At 51.6% G+C, this 12,587-nt stretch overlaps 5 protein-coding genes across 5 annotated transcripts; all 5 read right to left on the bottom strand.

Moving 5' to 3' along the window:
- Positions 1-1,053: 1,053 nt before the first annotated feature.
- Positions 1,054-2,317, bottom strand: QC763_307860 (uncharacterized protein; the record flags this gene model as incomplete). The annotated part of the gene is made up of 3 exons (XM_062911234.1): positions 1,054-1,155; positions 1,214-1,990; positions 2,069-2,317. 3 exons carry the CDS (start codon positions 2,315-2,317, stop codon positions 1,054-1,056), a joined length of 1,128 nt encoding a protein of 375 aa, XP_062767253.1.
- Positions 2,318-3,010: 693 nt separating this feature from the next.
- On the bottom strand, positions 3,011-4,583 carry MNN4 (mannosyltransferase). Its single transcript, XM_062911233.1, has 2 exons — positions 3,328-4,583; positions 3,011-3,277 (listed from the first exon to the last, which is right to left on the bottom strand). The coding sequence occupies exons 1-2, from the start codon at positions 4,174-4,176 to the stop codon at positions 3,263-3,265; spliced, it is 864 nt and encodes a 287-aa protein (XP_062767252.1). The 5' UTR covers positions 4,177-4,583; the 3' UTR covers positions 3,011-3,262.
- A 1,273-nt stretch (positions 4,584-5,856) lies between these two features.
- QC763_307840 (uncharacterized protein) lies at positions 5,857-7,356 on the bottom strand (the record flags this gene model as incomplete). The annotated part of the gene is made up of 1 exon (XM_062911232.1): positions 5,857-7,356. One exon carries the CDS (start codon positions 7,354-7,356, stop codon positions 5,857-5,859), a length of 1,500 nt encoding a protein of 499 aa, XP_062767251.1.
- Positions 7,357-8,398: 1,042 nt separating this feature from the next.
- Positions 8,399-10,133, bottom strand: ERD2 (endoplasmic reticulum retention protein). Its single transcript, XM_062911231.1, has 4 exons — positions 9,658-10,133; positions 9,521-9,579; positions 9,389-9,455; positions 8,399-9,323 (listed from the first exon to the last, which is right to left on the bottom strand). Exons 1-4 carry the CDS (start codon positions 9,683-9,685, stop codon positions 8,830-8,832), a joined length of 648 nt encoding a protein of 215 aa, XP_062767250.1. The 5' UTR covers positions 9,686-10,133; the 3' UTR covers positions 8,399-8,829.
- A 429-nt stretch (positions 10,134-10,562) lies between these two features.
- On the bottom strand, positions 10,563-11,992 carry RFC5 (Replication factor C (RF-C) subunit; the record flags this gene model as incomplete). Its single annotated transcript, XM_062911230.1, has 3 exons — positions 10,563-11,129; positions 11,203-11,825; positions 11,906-11,992. The coding sequence occupies 3 exons, from the start codon at positions 11,990-11,992 to the stop codon at positions 10,781-10,783; spliced, it is 1,059 nt and encodes a 352-aa protein (XP_062767249.1). The 3' UTR covers positions 10,563-10,780.
- Positions 11,993-12,587: the final 595 nt, after the last annotated feature.

Genomic DNA, 12,587 nt, shown 5'->3' with positions numbered 1-12,587 from the left:
TCGTCTGCTCGGTAGGGGATTTGGGGGGGATTGGAGAGTGTTATGTATGATGACCCGAGCTGAATCTCCTCATGGTGATTCGGAGTTACACATGGCAGAAATGCAACCTAGCATTCGATTTATTACACGAGGAGCAAGCAACATCGGCAATATTGGGAGACCAACGCACTGGTGCCTACCATTTATTGCTCCCAGACATATCCGCCATATACATGTCGAGCCCCTTCCATGTTCGACAGCACATGTGACCTCGGAAAGCAGAAAAACACACCCCCAACTTCCCAAATGACATCTCTACCCAGAATGCTCACTCTGCGATAACTACACCAGGAGTAACCATCAGATATAGAATTCATAAACCGACAACAGACACCTACCTACCACGGTTTGCTCCAGACAACCCTAGTAAGTACTAAGACCGTCATGAAGCAAGCCCGAGGGAGCAAAAAAAACTGGTGGTGGTCAGTTGCTGCTCCATGACATTCCCATGCTAAAACCTACACACCCAACCTCCATACGTCGTGCACAGAATAATAGAGACTAGAACGTAATTACATTAACGCCTTGAAATATAGTAGAAATCCCTTCGATCATCTTTTTAATGCCTCTCGATTATGTTTTGATACCTTTCAACTATCTTTTATCACCTTTCAACTATTTTTCATGGCTTTTTTTAACTGTCTTTCAAGGCCTTCACAATTTATCACAGTCACCCCTTTTCCGTCAGATGTTCATCAAACACTAGTAGCACAATACCAGTCACTCAAACGATGCATAGAATATAATAAAAGTCATCGCATTACTCCACAAACCCATCAACTACCGGATTGCTATGTAATTTTCCCCGCTCATAATGTCGTATTATCGTCCGCTGCATAGTTTCGTGCTGTCGTCCGCACATCATCGTGTATTTGTGCGTAATGTCAAGAAAAGAAAAGAAAAGAAAATGCAAACCGCAAAACCGCAAAACCGCAAAACCATAAAAAGCCGTAGAACCATAAAAAAAAAACCCAAAACCCTTGCCAAAATCGGCTCCTCCGTGAAAATAGGCCCTTAAAGCTCATCGGGGATAATGTCACCCACGAAATCTTCCTCGCCGCGAACACAGTTCGCCAGGATATAGTTAGGCAGCTGTGGCGTGGTCCGGCGATTGCTCTGCAAAGGTAAATGTTAGCTAATAGCTTACCAGCAGGACATCAATCAGAATACTTACAACTTTGACCCATCCGTTCTTGCCGACCTTCACCTCGTCCTTCTCCTTCTTGCCGCGAGGACGAACGGTAACCATGCGAGGTCCCTTGGCCGTGCGGGTCACCGTCTTCCAGCCGCTCTCCTCAGTCGCGATGGTGGGCTCCTTGATCATGCGCTCGAAATTGCCCTCTGGACTCCAGGCGTTGAACGAGACTGCACCGGTCTGGCCAGGAGTGGCTGAGGCATTTGTGTCGGCAGCCGTGGTGGTCGTCCGAGTGTGAGTCTGGGAGCCAGCAGTGATGGAAAGCTCGGAGATCGACTCATCGGGTGTGTCAAGACTGTCAAGAAGGTCAAGGGTATCGAGAGTGTCAAGAGTGGTAGGTGTGGTGGAGGAGGTGCTCGGAGAGTCGTTGTTCATAAATCCCAAAAACCAGTGGGGGGCGCGAGGAGCTGGTGCCATAGGCTCAGTCGAAGTAGCAGCAGCGCCAGGTGTCTCGACTGACACATCGGTATCCTCTGGACTGGCAATGGAGTCGGTCACGGTGGTAGCCTCATCCCCGGGAGGCAGAAGAGTGAACTCTTCCTCGTAGTCATCGTCGAAATCATTGATGCTGACCGTAGTAGCCGGGCCCGAGTCATTCCCCTTCGGAATGCCGTTCTCGTAATCCTCATTCAGCACGAAGTCGGCAACCCTCATCTTGAGAGTCTCAAACTCTTCCTCACAGATTCTCTCGCCGGGAGGAGGAAGCGCTTCGCCAACCTCGGTCTTCTCAGCCCAGTCAACGCAGTCCTTGCACCACTGCTGATGGTCAGTATTTGAACTCCCCTTCCCCCCCCCCCCCAAAAAAAAAAAAAACCATGGACGGTGAATACATACGTAGACTTTGTTGCGGCGCGTGGACTTGCTGAAAAAGTCCAGCTCACGCCAGCGATCACAGGGTCCCTCACACTTCATCTCGGGCGCCTTGTTGCCAGAGCTATGCTCGAGACACGAGATAGTCGACTGGGCAGGGGTGGCAATGCCGTTGCCCAACTTCTTCTGGTACTTGCGAAGGGCACTGTGGGAAAACTTCTCTCTGGCCTTCCACTCGCCGCCGTTCTCGCAGCGAATCTTGTTGCCGACCATGTTGACTATTTACTATCGACTTTTGACTCTTTGATGGAATTAGATGATGCTTGATGGATAAAAGGTCGACGGGGGTGACTGGAATGCCGAAGAATTAAGTGTCGAAGGGGAACAAGGTGTAAGAGGAGGAGATGTGTGAGGAGATGGTGGAACGAGAAGTCAGCGATGAAAGCTGTTGACCGGGCTATCTGTCTCTCGAGAGCTGACTGCCTGTGAGAGGGATGCCCGAGGTAAGAAAGAAGGAGGAAGTTCTGGGAACAGAGGTGTAGAATATATACTCGAGTTGGGGAGCCGTTGGCTGGCTGCAGCGACTTGAGGTAATTGTGGGCCTGATCGCCTTATCTGATGAACTGCCTGTTCTTTGTCTCCTGAATATTAGGCAGGAACGAGTATGGGAAACTCCACCAGAGACAGGTGGTCAGGAGCAGAAGAGGAAGGCACTAGTGATGAGGTGAAAGGTAAGAAAGGGGCACTTTTCTCCACTCGAGGAGCACTGCAACCTCAGATTACAAAGTAGAAGACCCACCTAGGAGCAACTCAATCTAGTATATAGTGCTCCATCATTGCAAAGACTTTTCTTGATGAGATTGTTGCTCCAGGGGAGGTTGGGAGGTTGAAAAGGGGGGGCTGGGAGGAGAGGAAATCAAGGGGCTGCGATTCACTCGTGATATTCACTCCAGATGTTCACCCTGTGGGACCCAGATTTCAAGTACGTATCAATCTTCGTTCTTCACTTGCCCGAGAAATCTCTTCCAACTTTGGCGAAAAGCCAGCCTCTTGCCCTCGTCACGTGGTATCCAAGCAAACGCCCAACGCCTAGAGCCTGTCAAACAAGTCACATATCCAAGGCATCAAATCCAAACTGTTTCCTCACTTCACTTCTACCCAGATCCATAGCTGTTCACCGTATCATTCACTGATATCCTCACCCACTCCTTCAATTCCTCACTCCAGCGGTGTCTGCGTTGAATGTCAGCTTTGTCCTAGGGAATCCCTCAAGATCAAACTTACCCTTCCCACTCGGTCAACACCAAGCTCTTCTCCCCATACTCCGCCACCAAAATTCTCTCGTGATCAAGAGGCACCTTTGCCTTAACCCCCTCAAACCTTGTTTCCTTCAGCGGCCAGATATTATGCGTCCTATACTGATGGAAGTTCTTGCAGCTCCAGATCCCCGGTTCCAACACTGGATTTCTCTCGGCCAGCGCAGTGATATCCACAAACATGCCCGTGTCAACATCAACCCATCTGGCATCAATCACGTTCATTCCCTGTCTCCTCTTCATTTCCGAGTAGTTTGGGTTCACGTCCAACAGATACGTCTTCTTGATCTCATGCACACCCTCCCCTCCCTCATCGGTGGTGTACCTCCACTCATGCAGCGTCTGGTTGAACTGCTTGGCCATGTGCTCCATCGTGTGGAGGCTGACCTGGACGTCGAGGTCATAGTCCCAGGGCATGATCCGGCCATTCCACCACCACCCAAGCAATGTGCCATGTGCGATCCAGGTCTCCATCTTGAGGGAGGCCATGATGGAGAGGTATGATCGGATGAGGTGCTGGAGGACCTCACGATGTTGAGAATACGGAATCACGCCCTGGAAGAAGCGGATGTCGTAGTGGGACATTTCTAGGGTGTTGCCAGCTTCCTGGAAGTACTTTGGTTCGGGGGGTTCATTGCTGTAGGAGGCCCATACCATCGGCCATGCTCGCTCGGGGGGCGGCTCGACAGAGGGAACGGAGGAGAGGTAGGAAGACCGGTGAATCGTCGCCGAGAGGAGGACGAAGGACGTCACCACGAGCACAATGGCCAGCAATAGATTCGGTAAAGATACGGGAGGATAAAGAGAAGATTTCATGACGTGCTGGTCTGGTGTCTGTCACAGTACAAACTAATGAAATAAATAGCTATAGAGAAGAAAAACTCGGGATGGGAAAGTAGAGAGGAACAGCGAGTCAACATAAAGGATAATCGGCGCAGGACCATGCAGTCGGGGATATAGACTAAACCATCAGAGACACATCGCAGCGAAACCACACGCGTAAGAGCACACGAGTGATGAAACCTCTGGTTCCCCGCATGGTCGTCAAGATATCTCTCTAGGCCCCATAGTTCCCGTCTGCTCCGACATCTCCCAGCCAGGGACTTCCCGGATGCCCGGATTTTGCAGCTCAGGAACCCAGTCTCGTACGGAGCTGCCCTGCGCGAGCATTGGGGGGGGGGGGTCAACCTTGCGGTTGATCAGAGCTGCGGGAGTCAGTGCAGTTGCGAGGCGATGAGCCTCAGTAGGCTCTTCCAGAGCGCTTCTCTAGCAGAGCCTAACGTTGAGCTATAAGAGGAAGAACAGATCAAAACCCGAGGACGCAGCCCAGGAACCCACGCTCTAACGGCTAGCCTGTCCCAGAGAACAGGTCAAACCATCAAACTCAATCCCCAAGTCTCAGAAAATCGTCACTCTCTCTCTCCTCACCACCAGCCCATCCATCACCAACCACCCCACACCTCTCCCACCTCTTATCCTCCTCCTCTAACCCAAACTGTCCCCTCCCCGGAGCAGTTTTTATCTCCTCACACGACACCCCCCTGCCTCTTCAAAAACCCTCAGATAAAACGACCCTGAACGCGAAGACGACAAATCAAGCTTTCCACTAGCAAAAGCAAGTCCCCACTCTGCTTCTCCGCCGCCGTTGAAGAAAGACGCAAGGCCGCGCAAGCTTGTGGGGACAGACAGACGAACGGGGAGAGGCTCTCCGAAAAGGAAGAATGCTTCTTTTTTTTCCCCTTCGGAGCGGAGGGGAGGGGAGTCGTCATCGGACCGTGGTCCGGTTATGTTCGGGATGTGGGCGGGCCCGGATCACATTAGCTCACCAAAGTACACGGGAGCACACCCCGGGGACGAAGGTGAAAGGAACAGCGAAAAATAATTGGAAGATGGGGGTGTGAAGAATGTCAAGGGTGAATTACCTGCTGCTTTGGGGGCCCAGGGAGGATGTTTTGGATAGAGGTGGTTCATTTATACATTACATGTGTGTGGCCCTTGGAAGACAGATACCAGCGATATTGTTTTTATTTTATTTTTTTTGGCAGCGATTCGTGAAGTCAATCATGGTCTCTCTGAACCAGAAACATCATCGTCAAAGAATCCTTGCCTCCACATCGTCACACAGAGGATAATTCAAAATGCCAAGGTCTGGGGACGGCAAGCTTCAGTGGTGGGTCCTCCACGCCAAGAGATCTCTCTGCAGATCATCGGTAGTTGGCCTGCCACAATCCAGGGGGTTTGTTTACTTTCCCTCCTCTTGACACTACTAACACTCCAGCTCACCATCTACAAGCCCATCCCCTCAAAATCACCCAATACTTTGAATAGTCTTCATAACAATTCGAGGAAAAAAAATTTAAAAAAAATTATATAAATAGAAAATCGAAAGAAAAAAAAAACCAACAACAACAGGAAACCCTGGGCACGCAAGATGAAATAGTCTTCATAATTCATGACACTATAAATTACTCGCTCGCTTAAATACCAAAAAACCCCTCACTTCTTCCCCGGAGTAGCCGTAGCAAAAGGACTAACAACCCCCCTTTCCCTCCTCAACCAGCTCTCCAACCTCTTCGGCGTCCCCTTCCCATCTTCTTCATCCACAGGACTACTTCCCCCACTACTCCCCCCATCACTCCTCGGGAACAAACTCAGCTTCCCCGGCGGCGGCTGACTCAGTTGAAACCCCTTCATCATCTGCTTCGTCTTGTTCCCCCCCGTCTTGACAATCGTCGTTGCCGTAGGCGTCATAACCTTCATCACAGAATTATTATCATTATCATTATGCTCCCCCGCCTTCTTGATCACCCCCGTCCCGACCGCCTTTGGAGGTGGTGGCATCGTCGTCGAGTCAGGGGAGTAATAACTCATCGCGAACCCAACCTTTGGACCCCCGACCGACTTTCTCGAGATGGTACTCCCCGACCTTTCCAAAACCATCCTCCTCAGATCCGGCGCGTTTCTGGCCAGTGTAGCAGGTGACGGCTGCTGCTGCTGTTTAAGCAGCCCCTTTTCGTCGTCGTCCAAGTCAGAAGAGTAGACACTACTGACATCACTGACCCTCTTTCCCACATCCTTCTCCTTGTTCTCCCCCCCAATCAGAACCCCCCCCGGCCCAAAACCCACACTAGCATACGCCTTATTCGACGTAGACTGCAGCACCGGCGCCCCAATATTCGGACTCCCCCCTTTGATCTTCCCCCCTCCCCCCCCGGTGAGAAAAGCATCACTCCCAATCCCGGGCCCCAACCTCCCCTGCTTCTGCTGTCGCTGCCGTATCCTCAACCCAAAAAACACCCCCACCACACTCAACACCATTGACCCCAACACCCCCCCAACCACAGCCCCAATCACAACCTCCGTTCTCATCCCTTGCACCGGTTCCGGCACCGCTGTTGAGGTGGGAACCCCAAACCCAGTCTCCAAACCCCCATCCTCCCCCTCCTGCACAACCCGTCCCTGCGCCAAAGCAACCGCGCTCCTAGACGCTTGTGCCAGCCTCCGGGAGAAACTGCTCTCCATCTGAACCGACATGGCGCTCATATTCTCCACCATCGTCATGCTCGCCCTCTGCAGCCGCTCACTCATCTGGCGGTCTGCGCTTCGCGAAACCTCAGCTACCTGCTGTGATAACGAGCGGGAGGCTTGCTCGGCGTTGTTCACCGACTGCCGGAGCGCATTGACCGACTGTTCTGTTTGGGTGAGACGGGAGGAGAGCTGCTGGACTGAGTTTAGCAGCTGGGCTGACGTGATGGAGAGTTGTTGGGACGATTGGGAGATTTCACGGGAGGATTGGGATAGGGCGGAGAGTTGTTGGGAGAGGGATTGGATTTGGGGGTCGTTTTGGCGGGGGACAAGGAGGGTTGGTGGGGGGGTTATGGTCGGTATTGGTGGGAGGGCGGGAGGGGCGGCGAGGGTGGCTGTTGATAATACCCCAAGGGCGAGAAACAGATATTGGGAGAGTGACCCGGTTGTTGGTGGACGTGATTTAGCCATCTCCTTCTGCCTCTCTGTCTCTCCCGTTCCCGTCGAATGTTTTGTTTCGTGTCGTTCGCCGTTGTGTAAAGAATGAATGGCCAAAATCCAGTCTGGCTAAATGAAAGTAGCGGGACGGGTACCTATCTATATCAACAAGAAACAAAACCCCTGTAGAATAAAAAATTGTTGCAGTATAAAAGAACGTATAAAATCTACCGCGCCGGCGGGTATGAGAATAGAACAGAAACAACTTCAGCAAATCTCGTCGTCGACGATCATCATTCAGCCTAACTCCAAGATCACAACTCAGGCAAAATGGAAGAAAAGAGGGAGAAAATCTCCAAACCCGCGAGGAGGGGTGGGTGGGCAGTGATAAAACTTCATGCCTCACTCACCCCAAGCAAAGCAAATGTGACGTGATGAAGCTTCCCAGCTCGGTTGCCTTACAACACACCAAAAGAGCTTGGCGGCAGCAGCCTCGAAGTCGCAGATCTCACCTCGGGGCGGGTGTGACCCGGAGCGAGCTCACGCACAGACCCTCAATGCAGGGGGAGGAAGAGCTTCAACGTCTCAGATATTGCCCCGTGCTTCAACAGCTACCAGAAAATTGTCTTCATGCCCTGGTTTTTTGTCAACAGACGAGAGAAGGGTGAGTGTAATGACCCAAAGCTTGGCTGTTTTGGTCAAGGCTTGTCCTCCTCACTCTTCAGACTTGGGATGGCATGTTAGCCATGTCTAGACTTCCAACCATCATCACCCACCGAGCCAAGTTCATCAGGATTGTAACATTTGCAGTCTAGTCCGTGCTGCGTAGCCATGAAAGAGGTTTCTAATCCGCACCGAGATCCTTCATCTTCCAGAACCCAAGGACACTTCTACCAAGCCCTTCTTGTCTCAACCACACGGCACATCCATAAACCAACCTGGTAACAACCTCCTCACCCACCAACACCCCATTCTTGGCCCAGGGGTTCGGTTCCCCCACCACCACCACCACCAACTACCAACCGCCAACCACCATCATGCGAACCAAAGACCACCACCATCGGCACTTGCACTACCCGGTTTGTTCTCGAACACACCCATATATCACTCTCCTCTTCCAAAACCAGTCAGCTTTTCCATTTTAAGTCTCGGTCCCTTGACCACCTGCCTGCAATATACCCCTACTGTTATATACAATATGAAAAAGCAAAAAAGGATATTCATACTTGTCGACCACACAACACGCCGGCCACTTGTCAATCATTCCCGTTATCCTTAAAACCAACCAGCATTTGAATTACACCCCATACACGTTAAAAAAACAACCACACTTTCTCTTCCCCCCCCCCCCAACGCCAGCCCGCCCACCCAAGTGTCCGTATCTCATAGGCCATTGCATTTTTCTTATCCTCCTCTCGTTAACTTTCCCTCTTGCCATCACCCCCAACCTGTCTCTTTCGCCCCCTCCTGCAATCCCCTCCATCATATCCTCGGTTATTGCTGGCCCTAAACAGGCAACTTAAACTTCTCCCCCCTCATAACCTTGGTATAATAAATCCAAAAGAAATCACTATACAAAATCGTCTGCAAAATCCCCGCCGTCACCGCAATCGTGTCTACCTTGTGCGTCGGCTCGCTAAAGTACCGATAGATCCAGTTCGGGATATACAGCGCCCTGTACATCCCCAGCGCCGCAATATAATGCGCCGTAATGGCCTCCGCCTCCCCCGTCCGCTGCAGCATGAACAGCTGCGGCAGGATCGCCACCGACTCGAGCCAGATGGAAAACGCCCAAAACACCTCGAGGATCGTGTACTTGTACGGAAACAAGAGCGCGAGCAGGCCGGCGAAGCCGAGGAGGAACTCGACGTGGAACGTGTCGAGGTTGGGGTCGTTGGTGGGCTTGTAGGCCCGGGCCATGAGGTAGATTATGTAGAGCTCTGAGGAGATGAAGAGGACTTTGAAGATGAAGTTGTAGGGGGAGGAGGTCCAGGGGAGGTCTGCGCCATCTATCAGTCAACATTATCCCCCCAAGGTGGAAACGGGAAAAGGAGGGGAGACATACCGAGATATCGAGTAATGTAAACCAGCATGTAAAGAACCTGCGACTTGAAAGAAATACCCGAGCAGCTCTGTTTCCAATATCAGCCACACTACCTATCGTCACTGTCAATGACCCGGGGGGTGGGCAGCATACCTTCAACTGCTGGATCTTGTGCAGCAAGATGAAAATGGAGGCGAGATGGGAGAAATCCCCTGTGAAAGCACATCGCATTATTAGCCCGGGTGTTCCTTCTCCCTCTAGCCGACGACTACTTGGAAGGGTATGCATACCCAGCACGCGAAAGATGTTGAGCGACATCGCAAAGGGAGCTCAATCCTAGCTTCTCCGGGGGCGTGCCCGTCTCTCTTTTCAACAACAATCCCCGATCAATTTCCCAACTACCAACACTGTTGTTATCAGCCCTGCCGCTGTTTAGTCGTCTTCTCTCGTCTTCTCTCGTCTTCGTTTTGCGTTATCGTTGATCGATCTCCTGTTTCGTTCGTTCGTCGCCCCTTCTTCGTAGCAGGTTCGGTTTCCCCAGCTCCCTAAAATCCAACCATCTGTTCTTCCGGAACTTCGGAAGTCTTCTCAAACCGACTGCGGCGCAAACCAACTCGCTCCGTCGTTATCGGGTGTTCGCTGTGGGAGTGATGCCCTTTTCGTGGTGTGTGTGCAAGTGGTTAGAGTCTTTGCCGTAATACACTTCCTCACCATCCAAAGAGGACACGAAACGCGTTTTCTGGCTGAATTGGGGGAACAACTGGAAATGCACACTTACCTACCCACCCTTGTTCGCTTTAGCACACGGCAATGATGCATGCCAAACCGATTCGACTCCACTCTTTGTCAGGATCTGGCCAATCAGACTTCACAAGCTAACGCAAGGGCCCGCCCGCCTGCTGCCCGGGGGCCGAGAACAGTGTGGGTCTGGGCTTTGCAAGTTCAAGGTCAGGGTTGGGAGAGTTGGAGATGGATGATGATGATGACGCTGCTCTTGGAGGTACAAGAGAGGGTGATATTGGAATTGGATGCTCTATTTTATATCGGGGTTGTGAGATTATCTTGAAGAGCGAGAAAAAGCCCATCTTGGTCAACCTGAATCTCATCAACCCCATACCGTCGCCATAGCAATTCAATTAGCTGGCAAATGATGCCACGAAGACCACCGCCGCCTTGTTCTTAACCAATCCATTTGTCAATATTATGTTATCGAATGCCTCCTTGGATCTTAAAGCCTCACCTCCATCAGCTATCACAACACCACCAGCAACTATCTCAAAGATGCTCCAAATGAGTATTAGCTTGCAAACTGACTGCCTGGCTGTCTCTGAGCTCAGGCATGCCCCAATTATACACTCCTAAGACGCCAAACTCCCTCTGCTCTTGTCCTCTTCCCTGCATCACCCCCCCACCTTACATATCCATACTCATCAAATACATTTCCAATATCCTCATAAACTTAGCCACAAACGCCTCCAAGTGAAAAATCACCTTTGTCCCCGTCTTTATCCTGTGCTCATAAAACGCACTCCACTTGATCACCTCCGGCTTCAAATCATCATCAATCAGCGGCATCAGCTTAAACGTCAACGTCTTCAAGATGGTCGTCGGCGGGATGCAGTGCGTCAGCAAGTCATAAAGCTTGCTCCTCACCTGCAGGATCCTCGCGGAGGTATGCTCAGCCATGATCTCCTGCGCAATCTGCTCAATCAGTCCCTCCCAATCCGGGGGCGGGATCGGTGTGTCGTCCGTCACTTTCTCACTGTTTTTCTCTTGTCAGCTCCCAATCCACCCCTTACATCTCGTCCCCCTCTCCCCCCAAAAAAAGAACTCACTTCTGCGCATAAACCCCCTCCAACATCAACAACGCCCTCCTCAAATTCCTCCCGCTCTCCCTCGCAACCCTCCCCACCAACCCCTCCCTCACCTCCCATCCCTCCCTCTCACAACTCCCCCTCAACACCCCCTCCACCTCCCCCACCGTCGGCCTCGCAACCCTAACAAGCAAACACCGACTCCTAATCGGAGCAATAATCCCCGCCGTGCTCTCCCCAACCAAGATCAGCCTCAAATTCGGACTATACTTCTCCATCGTCCTCCTCAGCGCAGCCTGCGCGTCCCTCGTCAAGTGATCCGCCTCATTAATCACCACAACCTTGAACCTTTGCCTCGCGCTCTGATCAACCTGCTGCGTCTGCGCCACCTCCTTCAGCAAGTCCTGAATCACCACCCTGTCATAATTCCCCACGTCCGACGGCGTGATCTCGAGGTGATACACGCTCGCGACGATGTTAAACTCGAGCTTCCTGTTCGAGCTCGTCTGGAAGACCCGCGCGTCAATCTTGATCTTTTCGACACCGGGGCCGTACAGCTCTTTGAGCGTCGCGACGATGCGAGTCTTTTTGCCTGCTCCGGAAGGGCCGTAGAAGAGGAGGTGGGGGAAGTCGCCTGATTGAGCCTGCAGATTCACACAAACAAAAACGAACAAAAGTTAGATGATATCGTCGCTGCAAAAGGGGGAGGGAAGAGGAAACAAACCAAAGAACGGAGTCGATCAGACAATTCATCATGATATGTCAAAGCATCTAGACTTCTGGGCCGGTGCTTGTCGACAATGAGTGCCATCTTGCTTGATCAAATCTCTGCTGCTGTCGATTGTTGTGCTTGATGGTAGTTGTTCGGAGAGAGTTGAGGTAGAATACTAGAAAGTGCAGGTGGAAGGAAGCCTTGAAAAGGTGGGCTCCGGAAAAGCACGCGTCTGGATGACGCGCCGCGCGACTCGGCCGCCAAAAATCAATTAAACCAAACCTATGCACAGACCACCTCACCTCAACATCCAGTGCTCTTAATCTTGTCAGCTACGAGTATTACGGCAACAACCACCAAGACACCAAGATCACAAGTCACAAGAGGCATCATCAAAAAAGTAAAGTACAAAAACAATTCGCTATACGCTAGGTTATAGTGTCCACCCTTCCAGTTAATCAAAGACACCCAGATCAAGCCCAAGCCCCAATCCTAGCACCCCTAATCACCGCTAAAGCCATGTCCACCACCCAGCAATCTTTTCTTCCACCCAACATCCCCTCCCTCCTCAAACAGTGTGCCCCCAAATAGAGGAGACCAGAGCCTTGCGGAACGATCCGGAGTAATGTCGGCAGATCAGACCCTCTTGAGCGAATCAAAAGAGCCGAAGAAAGAAAAGAAAAGAAAAGAAAAG

The sequence above is a fragment of the Podospora pseudopauciseta genome, chromosome 3 (assembly GCF_035222475.1).
Source record: "Podospora pseudopauciseta strain CBS 411.78 chromosome 3, whole genome shotgun sequence".
NCBI classification, from domain to species: domain Eukaryota; kingdom Fungi; phylum Ascomycota; class Sordariomycetes; order Sordariales; family Podosporaceae; genus Podospora; species Podospora pseudopauciseta.
The sequence above is the reverse complement of the archived record's forward strand: the minus strand, read 5'-3'. Positions and strand labels throughout refer to the sequence as shown.

Bases quoted from the DNA above. Each gene is read 5' to 3' on its own strand.
- ERD2 (XM_062911231.1), bottom strand. From the start codon at position 9,685: ATGTCGCTCAACATCTTTCGCGTGCTGG. The intron at 9,580-9,657 runs GTATGCATACCC...GTGCTTTCACAG, and splicing joins CAACATCTTTCGCGTGCTGG to GGGATTTCTCCCATCTCGCC. The intron at 9,456-9,520 runs GTATGCTGCCCA...TATTGGAAACAG, and splicing joins ACAAGATCCAGCAGTTGAAG to AGCTGCTCGGGTATTTCTTT.
- MNN4 (XM_062911233.1), bottom strand. From the start codon at position 4,176: ATGAAATCTTCTCTTTATCCTCCCGTATCTTTACCGAATCTATTGCTG.